Genomic DNA, 16,580 nt, shown 5'->3' with positions numbered 1-16,580 from the left:
AGACCAGAGATTGGTCTTGCCTTCATTTAATATTTTAATCCTTCTTTCTTCTTCCATTCTTGTCCACATCTATCGGTTATTTAAGCACATTTTGTTTTATAGTTCTGTTTCTTGCTGCAATTTGCGTTTCTTACTGATCAACAAGAATATATATATATATACATGGTATATATCAATATATATGGTTTTCTCTGTATTAGCATTTTGTCCTTTTAGGCAAATAATTTGGTGAGTTTTGGCAAAATTCATAGATGCTTGTATTCATTTACAAGCTGCAGTGTGCATATGTTGGACGCCAACTATTGCTTGTATTTAAATGAGAATTTTCCAAGCAATGAGAAATATACCAGTTCTCTTTTCAATTTAAGATCAGAAAAGGGCATCAATTTGCAGAAATTCCTGATATGAAACACATATGGTTAGCCTGATTGGCAAGTGGATATATTTCTAGTTATTTTGTTTGGTTTCATCAAATCAATAGACCAACAACTATATTGGATTAAAAAGCAATTCACCTAGTGCATTTGCTTGTCTAGAATGAGTAGTTTCTCTAAGTAACATGAAGCCGATTTCGACCAAGTTCCCTTGGGGATAGGCAAGAGTCATCCGATATCAGAGATGAGGCTGGATTTGGGAATGAATTCTCTTCAGGGCTTTAAATCTCATAGGTGGGCCAGTCAACATGATTGAAACTTTATATTATATTCTTAATTTAAAAGAAAATGACCAAATAATTGTTTATTATACATATAGTATGTATGAGTGTATGTATGTATGTATGTATGTATCGCTATAGAGATCAGCTCCCATTTCATTTTAAAATTCATATACTCAGGAGATATTTTCACTTGTTTACTTCAATTATGGCCATTTGTTCATATCTTAATATTTCAGCAAATGATGGTAGATTATTGCTGTCAAATCCCACTTGATGGCCAATATATGATCACCATCTTTTCCTTCATGCTAATTTGGATGAAGGGTCCCTCTCGGATTCTGATATGAAGATTCCTTATACGAGTCTTAAAAGTGGATTAAGCTTTGTTGCAAACATAAATCTCAGCCTCCGATGAAACATTTCCTTCCGGAACTCACTGGCTAAGAATAATCAAGACAGAATCTTGCACCTTTAGCAGAACTGGAATCTCTCTGATTATCTAGGGTAACGATTTTGACATTGCTTGATTAGGGAACATTATGCTAAATGAGTTAGCCAGGGAAAATTCCTGGTTGATGCACCCAAAATCTGAAGAGCGATGAAATAACTCTACGAGTTTGAGGGTATCTTTGCAGTGAAAAACAGAGACCTTCCATTTTTTATTTGAAATTTAATAGTATCATTGGCATGCCTGAGGCAACAACCCACTTGTCTGGGGCGATTTAGGTCTATGAATTTCGATGTGAAACTCATTTGCATAAAATCCTTCCCACTGAAATACAAAAGTGACCAAGCTCTGTTACACAAAAACTCACAGCACAAGTTTGCTATACATTTCCAGGATCCCTCCTATATCTGATCAGAATACTTACAGCAACATTAACCCACAAAATTTACAAGCCCAGGTCCCCATCCTAAAATGCAAGACAGCACAGCCAATCACATCAAACAACATCAACACAGAATTGACCCTTTCTCGTTCAGTACAGATTGAAAGACACAAGCAGAATGAGAGGGTAGGAAAACTTGGCCTTCCTTCTAAAAGCAATCATGACAATGCTACATGATACAAGCTCATACACCAACAGCTAAACACCTTCGGTCCATCTTTAGTTTTTGACTAAGTCCAATTATGCACAACGTGGCTTCAACAAGGCTTAACAAAGGACACTCTAATTAATCAAGCGTTTAATTATCTATTACAAGATATAAACTACAGATACAGGAAACAGGAAGTTTCCCTGATGCCAGAAACAAACAATAGATAAAGGAAACAGAAAGTTTCCTTTATGAAGGAAACGAGAAATTTCCTTAGAAAAGAATCAATTTTCATTGATTCAGAGCACTATATTACAGGTGATTACTGTACCCAGGAATTGCAGGGCTTCTCTCTTCTTAGGTCTGCAGGAACCCCTTCTCCTCCAGGAAAGATATCACAGTTTCAGCCATTTCACATGGGGAAGCATAGTTGATTCCCTTTTGTGGTAATACTAACTGCAAAACCAGAAAGTTGATGCTTCAATCTGAATGTTGGCATATGAGATTTAGAGAAAAATCAAAGGGGCAGCATGGCAATTTTGAATATGTGGCAATTCCACAGTCATCCAAATTAGTCTAAAATACAGCTTTGACATGTTCAGATTGAGATGACTTGACATGTGCCAACCAATATCAGATACTTGCAGCATGACAGAACATCTACCATGTTCTCATATTCATATAACCATAGCCATCCACAAGCACACTAGCAACTAAGCTTGGAAATGCTTGAAACCATTTCAAGATTTGTGTCAGCTGGAATTTCATGTTTGGAGCACAAACAATATGTAGTTGCATCTCCACTTTTTGAAAAAGTATGAGCCTATGCCAAACAAGAACGATATTTCTCCAAGGATATACATACCTCACAATTCAGAGGTGGTTCATATGGGTCATCAATACCGGTAAAACCTACAAAGAAAATATTATATAAGCTACTCATCAAATGTGAGCTTATACCAATCTTCAGATACAAAATCCAGGACAGATACCTTTTATTTTTCCAGCTCTTGCAAGCTTGTACAGGCCTTTTGGGTCCCTAGACTCACATATTTGGAGTGGCACATCCATGAACACCTGTCAAAAGGTTGCCTAGTCAATTCTTCTTAGAGCAATAAAGAACCTTAATGTGATGCAAAAGCCCTTTACCTTTAGTAGGAACCATTAATAAGATGAAAGCCCTTGGGATTTTTCAGGTTCCTGAAAGTTAACACATACCTCAATAAAATCTCCTTCTGGCAACAGTGCCCGGCATGCATCCCTGTCTCTTCTGTAGGGAGATATCACACTGGCAATGCAGATGATGCCAGCATCTGCAAAGAGCTTTGCTACCTCTCCTGTGTAAATCATAACAAGTTGAAAGTTGAAAGCATCAGTAGAAGAGAATGGAAGGATAAAGCCGAAAAGGATTATGATGAGGAATCAAACAGCATTTACCAATCCTTCGTATGTTTTCGGCACGATCTTCTGCTTTAAAACTTAGGTCACGGTTTAAACCATGTCGAATGTTGTCACCATCAAGGATGTAAGTCAACTTTCCCCTCGAATACAAGGCTTGGCACAGAGCGCATGCCAAAGTGCTCTTTCCTAAATTCATAGACCACAGTGAGAGAAAGGTAGTAAAAGGGAGCAACATGATGCGATAAAGGTCTGAAGTTTGAATACATTCTTCAGTCAAAGGGAAGGCACTCAATAATATCTGAAAAGTCAGCTAAGTTGCCATAAGTTCTTAATTTTGAACAGAAGGTCCATCATCAACTCTTGCTTTAAATGTAAAAGTTCCTCCACAAACCACAAGACCAAATGGTTCAATTTTTGGCTTTTTTTTTACACAAAAACAAGATTACTAAAACTCGTTGTAAGCCCAAGAAGCCATCATATATGCTCATGAAAACCAGAAAACAAGAAATAAGTTATTGGCAATAAAAGCTTAGCATTAATTTCAGTATCCACATAATTTGGTTTGACAAACCTGAGCCACTGAGACCAGTAATCCATATGACACAACCCTTTTGCTGAAGTAGCTCTTGCCGATGAAGTTTACCAACAGAACTTTTATGCCATACAATGTTCGTTGCCTTTCCATTTGTAGCCATCTGGCGGAGATTTTGACCTAGTTAGACGTTTGAAATCAGAATCCTAAGTAGATCCAGCTGTAAAGAAATTATGTACTAAAGAAATCATGACTTTGCACAGCCATCATTGTCACTAACTAATTCCATGGAATGGCCAGAGTTTCCATACCAACATTATAGAACAATGTCTCCCAAAATGAGAAAGTCATTTGCCAAAAAAGATCAGCATCGAAAGAAACTAAAATAATAAAAAGTCCTATCTGAAAGGCTAACGCTTAATGTATCCAATTGAGTTATGATCGGTACTGTCATTATCAAATCAAGAAGCCACTATTTATTTTATCATTTACTTACTTTTTTTGAAAAATATTTATAGATGAAGTGTTGTGATTGTTCTCTAAAGCTCCATCTCACTCTGGAATGTGATTTTGTACCCCAACCATTTCATAAAATTTGTTTCTCCCAGGCTGAAAATCGGTTTTGCTTTTAAGGCCAACTTGTCAGCTTTGATTGAAGATAAATATAGAGTGGAAAAGTGATGATTTCAAGGCTGGAACTCCATAAAGAACACCATCAAGGACAAAAATTCAGGTGAAAGCGGCCAGCATAACCTAAAGTTAGGCACAACCCACAAATCCTTCCTCCCAACTTGAACATACAACAATTTGGAGATAAAAATTAAAAGGGACCAGCTTATTCCTAGCAACATAGAACATTCCTCAGACCATGATAGTCTAGGAAGGGGTTAGCTCGTCCTTTCCCATAGTAAGTGATGTTTGATTAAACTCCATAATATAAGCCCCTCGTTAAGGCAAGGAAACTACACATGTATCCATAACATGGGGTTGAGCAATCCATCTACTCCACCCCAAACTATAATTACAAAGTAAATTAGTCTAGGAAGGAGAGGAATGGAACTATTTCTCATGGAAAATGACCGTTTTAAAAAAGGATTGTGGCCCCAGCCTAAAGAGTAGAACCAGAAGCAATTAGAGCAGAGTCAAAAATGCTAATACCCAATTAAGCTGAAAGTAACTCCAAAAGTCAGCCTAATTAGCCTTTTCCCCTCCCTACAAAAATTTGAAAGAAAAAATGAAGTACTCCAAATTAAATGGCCAAATACATATGACATGTCAAAACTTAAAACCAAATCCCAGCCAGCAGAATATTCCATATTAGGCTGTACCCAAAAGAGGCAGTCTTTTTTAAGACCTCCCCATAAAAATTGTGCTAGAAACCACTTCTTTAAAAAAAAAATAGTGAAAAAACCAAAGATTTCATTTTTGAAAAAATTTTCTTTTATCAAAATGAACTCCAGCCATAAGGTTTCAAAAACAAAAAGCACCTAAATACAAAATGCTTGACCAGAAAAGAAAATTAAGTACATGATCACCAATGAAAGTAAAAAGAAAATGAAAATTAAAAAAAAAAACGTACCAGAAATAACAGCAGCACGATCATTTGCAACCGACACGGCCGATTCCTCCGTCGCCTGAACCAAGCTCAACCTCGCATTGTTGCTGACATTCAATCCCAAAGAAGGCGACGGCGCCGGCAACGGCAACTTCACGAAGCCAACCTTAGGAAGCGGTATGGATGGGCCACTCTCTAAACCGGAAGAAGAACAAGAAATCGCTGGCCGTACCGCCTTGAGTGACACCATCTTAATTAAAATAAAAATGAAAAGTAAAAAGAAAAAAAAAGGCAATGATTGAAAGAGATGGAGAGCGCGAGGCGAGGTTAACGGCGAAGCAGGAAACAAGAATAGAATTACAAAATGACTTGATTTATATACAGTGCGATCGATGGGAAGCTGACGTGGGACGAGCTTTGTTGGAGAGAGTGGCTGGTTTCTCTTATTTTCCCCCTTTTTATGATTGAAATTGATTTCACCTGTAATTCCAACACTTTTTCGAAAATAGTGAGCGAACGACAGGTGGACGATGCGATTGGAATGCAGAGTGGGATAGCCATTCTATAAGAACAGTTTGGTTTAGTTGCGTGGTGCACGCGCCTTTATTGAGCGTGGGGTTGTGTTAGTGAGTTCATTGGAGGATCTACCCCACGTGACAATTTTGCTGACGACTGGCGTAAGGATAAATGTTTACTACAAGTTTTTTTTTTTAAGTGGCAATAATGTGAGAATTATTTTATTTTTGGATAATCACTTTGGATAAAAACTATTTGATAAACAACTGTAACGGTTGCATGTTGATTTGTGTTCAAGGATGCTTGTTAAGAACTTAAGAAATATGTAGGATTATTTATTTTAAATGAAAATTGTTAACAGAAATTTAATGATAAATACAAAAATTATAATAATACTATTAAATTTTAGGTGAGAAGACTTTAAAAATTATTCTTGCTCCTAATCTATGTACTCGCTTGCAACTTTGCATTTACATATATCTATTTAACTTAATATGATTATAAATGTTGAGATAAAATACTCTCATTTTTTTTTTTTAAGGAAAGGATTATTTTTTTTTTATTGAATTGGGATCATTCGTGGAAGACAAACCCCCCAACATATCATACATTAAGAGTTTTCTTGCTCCAATGTGAGCTTGTTCAAGTACAACGTAAGATTCTTTTAAAACAAAAGCATAATTTTACACAAGTCTATTAATTTTTGAAATAGATAATTTATTTTAAAAATGTAAATATCATTAACAAGAAAATATAAATAACTAAAATATTTTTTTTTCTCAAACAATGTGATCGGCTAGCCCACGATAAGTGTTCTCCAAGGAAAGGGAGCACAAATCAGGTGCTCCCCAAGCGAAGGAAGCACCCTTGGGAGCACCAATTCTGATTTTTTTTTTTTGACAAAACAAATTATATGATAATAATTTTTAAAATTAATAAAATATAAAATTATATTTTCATTATTACCATGTCATCAAATTAATGGTTGACTAACAATTGATTTATGTGTCAAATATAAGATATTTTTTAAAAGTGAAATATTTATTTCGAAAACTAATAGACTCATTTAAAATTTTAATTAAAAGTTAAGAAGTTTATATATTTTATTTCTAAAATCAAATAAGATAGATAAAAAAAACTCTTCTTATTAAGCATTTGAAATTTAAGTTCATAAATGTATTTAAGAACTTGTTAAAATTAGAAACCATTAAACTATAATATATTTAAAATCTAAATCGTTTATATAAAAAATAGGGTTAATATTTTTTTTTCTAAAGTTGCAAGTTACAAGCAAGTCAAGGATACAAAGATCTAGGGCTCAATAAATCAAATAAACTTTTTGTTACTTTTCCATTTTTCTGATAAAGGTTTGATGTGACAAATTCTTATTATCTTATGGTATCTATATATAATATATATGTTTCAATTATTGTAATATAATAATATGAAACTTTTAGTTCAAAAGTTATGATAATGCACTTAATATTCTAATATTAAATCCTAAAAATTATCCCTCACTCTAATAAAGGGTAGAGAAATCTATTAGTTTTTTTTTTTTCTGAAGAGGAGCCACGTTGCAAAGCTTTCAACAATCGTGTGTCCCCTAGGTTACATAAGAACGCACCACAACAGCATTATTAAAGCCAGGCAATACTACAATTTTTGTACAAACCACATGGTAATGGATGCCAGCCACATATTGATGACGGTAGCCTATTATAAACTAATTTAAGCACTTAACCTTTTTGTGAATTGAATTTTTTTCGACCAAGAAAAAAAATTATATTCCTTATTACATGCTTGGAAATCTATTAATCTAAATCTTTTTATGTGCCCCTAAAAGCATAGTAACATTTTCCTATTAAAGGTTTTTTTAAAAGATTTTGAGGTTGATTTTTCATATTAAAGATTTTTTTATTCAAATATAAACTAAATTACTACTAAAATTCTGGTATTGCCTAACACTATCTACAATTATAACAAGTATAAAGCGAACTTTGATCTGATTGATGTATTATTACATCCGAGAAATAATTATAATTAACAAAGACTTGACAAAAAATTATATTATAAATTAAATTCGACAAAATTAACTTGTAGAACAAATAAAATGGGATGTCAATGGCATGTATCAATTTCAAAGACGAAGAATGCTTTCAAAATTTTAAAACTTGGAAAGTTTGGTAAATTTATTAAATTAGACTGGGTCACTTGGATCCAACCTAATAAAATATATCAAAATAGTATACCACTATAAATAGCAAAAAAAAAAGGAGCACTATAGATTTTTTTTTTACAAAAGAAGAAAAAAGGTGTGGGTAATGACATGCATGATAACTCTTACCCAAAACTAACTCAAAAACATTCTATGAAGTTTGAATGGCAAATTAATACTCTTCGTTTTTCACAATAAGAAAGTTCATTTTTGCGTTGATGAAGATCCGACATTTGGTACAAGCAAGTTGATCGATAGATTAATTGTTGGGCCATGTGATTTTGTGGTCGGAAACTTATCCTAAGTTTTAGGGTATGAATACTTTTTTTTCTCCTACTTTTCTTCGCCTTTTTGAAGGAATAATTAACTTCAAGACTATGCCCGTACACATAGTTTATTTGTTCACATCCTTAAGTAATGGAAATTTTTTAAATTATTTATTCTCATAGTCAAGTATTGAAAGTCGAAAAAGCATTTTAACTCGTAATTAATGGTCTCCGAACCGTTTCATTCATAATTAATATATATATTTATGATGATTCATCAATATCCACATATATGTAACTTTATAAGTAGGGATTTTATATTTGACGAAAAATAAACAATCAATAATAATAAAAAATAATGAGAATTGAACCAAAAGTTATTATCTTATGAAAAATAAATCAGAAATTTTTTTTTTCAATTATTCTCTAAATTCTTTATATCAATTATAAATTATTATAATTTAACAACATTGATTAAAAAATAACCTCATGCTTATAGGGTAGAAGCAGAGGGATGGGGGCTAGTAAGGTCAGGTTTGAATAAGCAAGTCTAAAGAGAATTAAGAGAAATAAAACTTATATTTTTTCTCAAATAAAAAATTAAATACCTAGATACTAATTGCTTGATGATAATCTTAAACTATTTCTAGTGCAAGTAATTTAAATAAAGAAAAATTTGCGTGCAATAGAATTCTTAGTAGCTTAAACCTAGCAACTTTATTTCAAAGAGGTCCAACCCTAATAAATCTCCCCAATTCGTGTGGCCTTTAAACAGTCCGTGTGTGGCTCTTGGTATGGCTCGTGTTGTGATGTCCCACAACAATTAGTCAATAACTAATTTTTAGTAGATTTAAGAATTAAACTAACATTAATTGTAATATAATTATTTTCCAAACTTTATTTCCCAAGACCCCACAACCACCTACCTTTTGTTTTGTTTACTTTTTACCAAATGGAAACAAAAAGTCATTTTTTTTCCATATGCACTTTTGCTTGCCATAAGCATTCAGTAAAAAAGTTTTAGTAAGTAATTTGTTAAGAATGAGACTCGTATTAAAATATCAGATGATTTTTTTAAAAATTCGATGATCATTATCATTGAAAAGAAAATCATTTCAGATTTTGACATTTATTCAATAATAGATGCCTTTAAGTATATAAAAACCATCGAATTCAATTAAAGATATTTAATCTTAGCATGTAATAATTGTTAAAAAAATATTTTTTTTTTATACATAACATGTAGTTGGAGTTATTTTGTATAATTTTCACATTAATTTTTTTAATCTAAGTTACTTTATATTTTCATTAAACATTAAACTTGTATTATGAATTTTTTATAAACACTGTTTTAGTCTCCAAATGTGAAATCGTGGCTCTACCACTATTATAGAAGAATTATATTTTACTAAAACGTGTAAAGTAAAAACTGATGTGCAATGTTTTACACAAAATTTCTTAGATCTCTTAGAAAAATCATGTAAGGTAATGAGTTACACAATAATTTTAACAACTAATTAGGTGATTATAATAAAGAACTTAAAAATTTTAATTCATATAAGCAAATCTCATTCCCATCTAAATCTTATAAAAAATTAAAAAAGAAAAGAGAGAACTGACAAAAAAACGAATAGTAATCATCCCCACTGACCAAGGCCCCGGCCTCTGCAGCCTTTACGAATCGATGTCGGTGAAGTAGCTAAAATGCGTGGCAGGTTTCGCCTTCGATCGTTGTCTCACAGTCGCACTCAGTGTAATGAAGGAAGCACTGATTTGATTTAGTTACTTTACCTGTGCTTGCATCAACATCGCATATTCTCAGCTTTTTTTTACCATATTTCTTGCAGCCCTTTTTGGTCATTGGGAATTTGTTTGGTTACCACTTACACCAAAGGCCAGCTCCATGCTAAAGCCACAGACGCATAAGAAAAAACACTTATTTATTTGGCGTGCGCGTGCATTTTGTGTGGTCACCATTTATAGATATTTTTTATTTATTTTTCTCCAATATAAGTTTGTGAGATCCCGACATACTTGGGACCTAACCCAAAATGTGAGAGGCAATTTACTTTCCAGGATTTTTAATTGTTTTTATTATAAGAAAATAAAATTTTAATTTTAAATTTTTAAGTAAAAAATAATTATATTTTAAATCGAATATTCAAGTGTTGATTTCAAGATTGTTAAATAAAAAATCGTACTGCTTATTAATACTTAAAAAAAAAAAAAAAGCAGCTTCTAGGTCGGTCAGCGCCAATAAACTACCCAAGATTTCGAGATCTTTTATGACAGCAAACAAGATCTTATACTTCGAGAGTTGATTGTTCATGCTTTGGAACAAGAAAGAGCATGTGTTCCACGTGATTGTCAACCAAAACAATAATTAAAATATATAAAAGAAAACAATGGGTTTGACGAAGTTATTGTACATGTTGATAATAATATAATCATGATCGGTGAAAATTAGTAGACATAAAAATTTTAATTTACGTTAATAAAGAATTTAACCCAATTGATAAATTTATTTATCTCAATTATAAATACGTTTAAGATTCAAATCTTCTCGTTAATCTCTTTACGATGTATCTTATTTGATACGAAAATTAAAACAATTCATTTACTCCGAATTTGCTACGATGGAAACGAGCGGATGAAATGAGTGCATTTGGTGACTCGTTCTAGGTTATGGCTCAGCGGCAATGACGGGATGTTTTCTCATTGTGTCGACTATCGAGAGACTTGACAGTCTCTGGATTTGACAAAACTATCGTACACAAGTCTTTGTTTCCGCAGTCGATGGTTACTATCACTCTTCTCTCTAGCAGGTTTGATTAATATTATTATTTTTATCTTCAGATTCGAGCCATTTGGCTCTTATCCAAAATGAATTGGCTTTACTATTTCACAAATTAGTAGTAGTCGTAGTATGCATGAAAAATTAAAAGAAGTAGTATAAAAAGGGTACATCGAGATGCATACACCCATTGACCATTGAAAACCATGGGCTCTTGATTTTTCTTTTAAAATATTACTGTTTGTCCATTTTAAGCAAAAAGAAATGTACTAAAGTAGTAAAAGCTTTTCATTTTTTTTTGAAAATTTAGTAAAAGCTTTTCATAAGTGAATGTTTTAATGAATAAAATTCGAAAATTACAGCAACTTTAATTAAATAAATCTTGCAAGAGAGAAAAGCAAAACGCAAATGGATTTTATAGGTGCAAAAGAAAGAAAATAAAACAATATTAACTTTATTCATGGGGGACATCTTTGTAATTTGGATTTTGAAAATTTTGTATTTGAATCTTGAAAAGGAAAGTAAAAATTTCCTTGTTGATTTTTGAGATAATTATATATGAAATTAGACTATGGCCGTACGTTGCATGTAAGCCTCTTTTTACTTGTTTTTTTCTTTCTTTAATATATATTTTTTTCTCTAACCTCTCCGTGGTTAAAGGAGAAAACCACTTTGGGGCTTCTTTTTATTTATGTAATAGATTTTGTTCTATCTAATAAGTCTCCACATTCTCACGTCAAGTACTTTATTTTTTGTTAATACTACAGCTTTTATTAGTTACATGAATCAAACTTAATTATCCTCCGAGAATGTTATTCGAAGTTAAAAAATTTTAGCTTCAAAGGTCAACGACTGAGGAATTATGGAATGAAAAGAACCTAACTCCACTCGTGTGATTCATAAAATAGTTCAAAAGAGCCGAATGCAAAATTGCAAACAATTCAGATAAGCATGCCTTGTAATTTAATATATATAATCGAGGAACAATTGGACGTGTCGCTCAGAGTTTTCCTTTAAAAAATAAAAATACCATGCCAGGCACAGTGTTGAGTATTGGTTTTGTACATAATGTAAACTTGTCCTTAACTTGGATTACATTTGATTTCCATATATTAATTACTACATAACTTTGGGGGAGCTGTCTTCCTCGTTAATCACTTGCGATGTAATCGAGAAACGCTACAAACAATTAGACCACAAACTTGATTTTCAGCTTCGTGATCAACATCAACCTCATGGTAATACCTAGTCAATTTCTGCACGGCCACCGACATACATGAAAACCCCATTGCACCGGCCTAATTTATTTTCTTATAATTAGCCTTATTATTTATTGGGTGGAGAAGAAAAAGAAAAAGAAAAGTACATAATTATCATAAATAGATTCACATAATTTGATTATGCAAAAGGTTAAACAATGAAATATGTTCAAACAATAATCTTGCTGCCGGCCTTGATTACCATCATAGTGAATTTTTAACATATAGATTTAGATATTCACAACTTAAAATCAACAAACTTGTTTCTATTCGACTATTTCAATCATGAAATGTGGAAAGCTAAGTCATTAAAATCTACCTTTGAGGAAAGCTAGCTAAAAGTCAAAGCCTACTAGCTAGCTAGTATCTATCAATCAAGAACTGGGGCCCCTAATAATTGCTCCCATCGGATATCTCCAAGCCATCAACCGTTAATCATGTTAACTTGATTAAAGTGAACGATCAGAATCCGTCCTCCATATTATCTAATATATGATCGATGGTTAATGGATTCCGGTGCTTAATGAAAATGGTTGATGGGTAAGAAATGCTTTGTAAGACTATAAACTGAGAGTTTGGGAGTGCATATATGTATCGTTTGCCTGATTAGTTGTGCGGTAATGGAGAGAGGATGAATCTTACTTTGAAAAGTTAAGATCATCATTGATTGAAATAGAGTGTTCCATTTTCTCCCTTGCTTGAAATTTTCTTAGCAGAGCCATTCTTGGTTGAAGAGTTTGGTACCCGTAATGCGCTCTTTAGCCCTTCAATCAACCTCTGCCCGATGTTTTTCTTGATTCTAGGACTGTCGACGCATGAATTCTCCGATGATGATGATCCAAATGCTTTATCTTCTGGACGACTAAACCGAAAACTCGCGGAAGAGGAAGCTCCTCTATCTGCTCTTTCAATCGTATTCCCTGAACCGTAATGGAAACTAGCTGACCTGCCTGATCCCAACACATCTCTAGACCCAGCGCCAACTCCTCCGTTATGATCAGAATCTTGCAAGATCTTCTTCATGCAATGCAGCTGTTTTTCCAGGGTTTGGATACGGGAGCTCGTGGCGTCCATTGCTGCCTTGAGTTGAGCAGTTTCACGCATTGTGGCATCGCGCTGGAGGATTGCCCCAAGGGTGATGTTGTCTCTAGCAGGGCGATGCGGACGAGAAGAATAGTGATTGGCAGCTGAGAAAATGGAGCGGCGGGTGTTGAGTTGTTCCACCAACATGGCTCGGACTACGAAGCGCAAAGGCATTCTAGGGTTTTGCACTGCATGTAGGAGGAGCTGAGGTGAGAGCTTGTTGCAGTCAATGGAATTACATATCTGGGTCTTCTGTTCCTCCGTTATCTTCCCATTATGCTCCTGTTCAAACAGGAAGCTTGTATCATGATTACATGAAGTGAATTCTAGTTTTTTTTAGGTTAATTCCCACTAAGTTAATTAATATAACTATTATGATTCTAATTACGAATTAAGATTCTTCTAAGAATTATTACTCTTATACATAAACTTGAAAAGTTTTGTTTATTCATTATAAACGAAAGATGTTACAAAATAAATCCATCATACAAAAGATAGAAGGATAATGCCTTATTCGATAAAGGAAAACAATTTCATTTTCATGAAGATCTTAACAAAATGCACATTTGTAGGTCATCCACCTTAGGGGTAGAGGTTCGAATCCTGGTCTCTGCACATCCACTTAACCCGAAAAAAGAAAGGACATTGATGGCTTAAAGAAAGTTGAGAAATTGGAGGGAACAACCAAAGATCCAAAGTAATTAATATTCTTAACCATCAATAAATGGACACCAAACTAATAGCCGATCCTCCTGCACAACCTTAAATAAAATTGAAGTACAGATTTTAATTCATCGCTAGACTCCACCTAAATTTCTAAATGCACCTATTGAAAAGTTTGAACATGAATAAATTCTCTAGATGCAAAACATTCTCTTAAATAATTTGGGAATTATTAGTAAAGTTGAATATATAAACTTAAAATTTTTTTAATTAGGACACATGCATGTTATATGTGAGAACTGAAAATTACTCCAATGTCCTTACCTCGAGATAAAAATCAACGATCCTATAGAGCAAATCGTGGTACTCAAATCGTTGGTGCATAGACTCGGCCACGATTTTAAAATCCTCGGCGTGCAAAGAAACAACGTCGTCAAAGTAAACGTCTACGCCGTCACCATCGTCCGACGAATTCATAACCTCCACGCATCTACTAACAAGGAAAGCCGTTGTTTCCGCTTCCGGAAGCAGTGCCAGGCAAGACCTGAAAACAATCGCCGCGTACTCTCCGTTCACGGCGACGAATCGACGGAAGTAACCCTCCGTTATCTGCTTCAAGTTCTGGTCGCCGTCACCTTTGGTCTCCGTCATCCCGAGGAGTTCCGATGCTAACAGGAGGGAGGCGACGTTGAACGGCGTTACGAGGAGGTGGGTCCCGTAACAGAATTCGGCAACGAGAGAGAACGTTTCGGCCGTTATGTTTAACGGCCGGGATAACGTTAATTCAGATTGTTCCGTTAGTTGCCGCCTTAAATAGGTGCTCCTGGACGACAGAGGATCCTATGAAGAAAAATGTGGAGAGACCCGTAAACCATAATTATCCATTAATTGCTGAACGCAGCGTTTTAGATATTTTTCCTTTGGGTTGGTGACATTAAATTGTTGTGTCTCATTTAATTTTGCATCAAATGGAGTAAATAGGAAAAGAAATTGACCATGATTCGACTCAATTTAAACAAAGAACTTCTCAAGAAATTTAATTTATTTGATTATGTCGAAGTTGGAAATTGAAAAATTGCATTTTGGTACAAATTTTGAAAATATTGTGACACTGCAATAAATTGCTTTCCTCTATTGTCAAATCTTTCTATTTCCGTTTTTATTATTTGAAAGAATTTTGTGGGGTATGTTTCCGAAAACAAGTAATTGGAGGGGTCAGTTTTTAATTTTGCTGAGAATTGAAATTCCCAGACTCAAATTGTCAAGAATGTGGTATAAGTTTTTGCAGCAATTCAAGGTAATAAAAGGAAAAAGAAAATCACACTAGCTTTTCTTCGGCAGAATATCACTAAAAATCAGCTGAAAAATCATTGGGACATTGTTCCCAAATATCGACATACGTTATAATCTGAAAAGGCTTTTCACCCAAAGAAAGCAAAAAACAGAGTCTTGGATCAACCGAGATCTCCCAGCAGATCAAGCGATCGATGTAGTGGTACTAATTAAAGGTGTTGATGAATCAACATACCTTGTGAAGGTGAAAAGCTGTTCCATGGACATGTATCAACACGTCAGTTTTTCTCCCCATTGCCGATGACCTTCATCATCCATATAAAATAAGATACATATTCAGGCACAAGTGTTAAAACGAAATAAAAAAAGACAAGGGAGGAGAAGAAAAAAAGTAGGTATATATACCAAGCCTCTACTCTTGAATGGAGTGGTGTAGGAGGAGAAGAGAGAACTGAAGGAGAAAGAGAAGGGGAGTTAGAAGAGTACTCATATTCTTCTTCATAGATGGTTTCCACTACTCCTAAATTTCCCCAAGGCTTCATTGTTTTTTGTTTGCTGCTCCTTTGAGGAATGTTATCAAAGCAGTTTTGGTTTTTGTTTGTTTGTTTGTTTATTGTCACTTGCACTAGCTAGCCACTAGGGTTTTTGGGATTTTGGGAGAGGGTGAGAAATTCCTTGCTGCTAGGGAGTATTAATGGTGGCATGTGATGGCTCGTAAATGCTAGCCTTTAATAACCCAAACCAATGCTTGAAATCAAATATATTTGTTTTTTGTTTTTGGATTCTGACCGAAATTCTCTTGCCTACATGGTTTTAGAAATCTAATCTTGACTTCCCATCTCCTTCCATCTCAGCCAAAATCTCACTAGATCTTGCACCTATGTATAAATTATTAGGCCTAACCAATTACCATAACCCATTTGGTCAAATACATATTTCTTCCCAATATCCCAAAGATTGGGAGTTTGACAAGTGTGGAAGCTACACCAGCTATTTTGCTGATTGCCATGTTAGCACCTGAATTTCAGTGAATTATTTGCCAATGTTATTGGGGTGAGGAATCAGTCATGAGTTCAAACAGCACCTTAAAAATTTACTATCAAGAAAGAAAAATCAAAGGGTAATGGGGGAAAGATGTGCATAAGTGTTTGCAGGCATCTCCATTGAGCATACAAGCCCAAAACCCTATCTTAATTACAATTGCATTGAGAAAGATAAATCAAATGATAGTGGTGGAACGATGTACATTAAGTGTTTGCAGGCCTCTCCAACGAGCATACATAAGCCAAAATCCTATCTTACAATTG

The 16,580-nt window shown here is 34.1% G+C and overlaps 2 protein-coding genes across 7 annotated transcripts; both read right to left on the bottom strand.

Annotated features, from left to right (window-relative positions):
• On the bottom strand, window positions 1,621-5,701 carry LOC18611287 (adenylyl-sulfate kinase 1, chloroplastic). 3 transcript variants are annotated; one of them, XM_007047463.2, is made up of 7 exons: window positions 5,209-5,701; window positions 3,669-3,809; window positions 3,134-3,283; window positions 2,915-3,033; window positions 2,689-2,773; window positions 2,562-2,608; window positions 1,621-2,152 (listed from the first exon to the last, which is right to left on the bottom strand). In XM_007047463.2, the coding sequence occupies exons 1-7, from the start codon at window positions 5,432-5,434 to the stop codon at window positions 2,054-2,056; spliced, it is 867 nt and encodes a 288-aa protein (XP_007047525.2). In that variant the 5' UTR covers window positions 5,435-5,701; the 3' UTR covers window positions 1,621-2,053. The 3 variants fall into 3 exon arrangements, with proteins under 3 accessions (XP_007047525.2, XP_017969834.1, XP_007047526.2); XM_018114345.1 differs by having other exon boundaries at window positions 3,669-3,792; window positions 5,209-5,319; XM_007047464.2 differs by having other exon boundaries at window positions 3,669-3,849; window positions 5,209-5,291.
• LOC18611286 (BTB/POZ domain-containing protein At3g49900) lies at window positions 12,484-15,929 on the bottom strand. 4 transcript variants are annotated; one of them, XM_018114452.1, is made up of 4 exons: window positions 15,679-15,929; window positions 15,509-15,578; window positions 14,305-14,820; window positions 12,484-13,599 (listed from the first exon to the last, which is right to left on the bottom strand). In XM_018114452.1, exons 1-4 carry the CDS (start codon window positions 15,813-15,815, stop codon window positions 12,895-12,897), a joined length of 1,428 nt encoding a protein of 475 aa, XP_017969941.1. In that variant the 5' UTR covers window positions 15,816-15,929; the 3' UTR covers window positions 12,484-12,894. The 4 variants fall into 4 exon arrangements, with proteins under 4 accessions (XP_017969941.1, XP_017969942.1, XP_017969944.1 ...); XM_018114453.1 differs by having other exon boundaries at window positions 15,760-15,928; XM_018114455.1 differs by having other exon boundaries at window positions 14,305-14,803; window positions 15,760-15,927.

Source organism: Theobroma cacao, chromosome 1, assembly GCF_000208745.1.
Source record: "Theobroma cacao cultivar B97-61/B2 chromosome 1, Criollo_cocoa_genome_V2, whole genome shotgun sequence".
In the NCBI taxonomy this organism is placed as follows: domain Eukaryota; kingdom Viridiplantae; phylum Streptophyta; class Magnoliopsida; order Malvales; family Malvaceae; genus Theobroma; species Theobroma cacao.
This window is presented reverse-complemented; position numbering and strand designations above follow the sequence as displayed.

Coding starts and splice junctions, on each gene's coding strand:
- LOC18611286 (XM_018114452.1), bottom strand. CDS start 15,815: ATGAAGCCTTGGGGAAATTTAGGAGTAGTGGAAACCATCTATGAAGAA. Junction 15,579..15,678: donor CATTCAAGAGTAGAGGCTTG/GTATATATACCT, acceptor TGGATGATGAAG/GTCATCGGCAATGGGGAGAA. Junction 14,821..15,508: donor CAGCTTTTCACCTTCACAAG/GTATGTTGATTC, acceptor TTTTCTTCATAG/GATCCTCTGTCGTCCAGGAG.
- LOC18611287 (XM_007047463.2), bottom strand. CDS start 5,434: ATGGTGTCACTCAAGGCGGTACGGCCAGCGATTTCTTGTTCTTCTTCC. Junction 3,284..3,668: donor TACTGGTCTCAGTGGCTCAG/GTTTGTCAAACC, acceptor CTATGAATTTAG/GAAAGAGCACTTTGGCATGC. Junction 2,609..2,688: donor AAGAGCTGGAAAAATAAAAG/GTATCTGTCCTG, acceptor TTTTCTTTGTAG/GTTTTACCGGTATTGATGAC.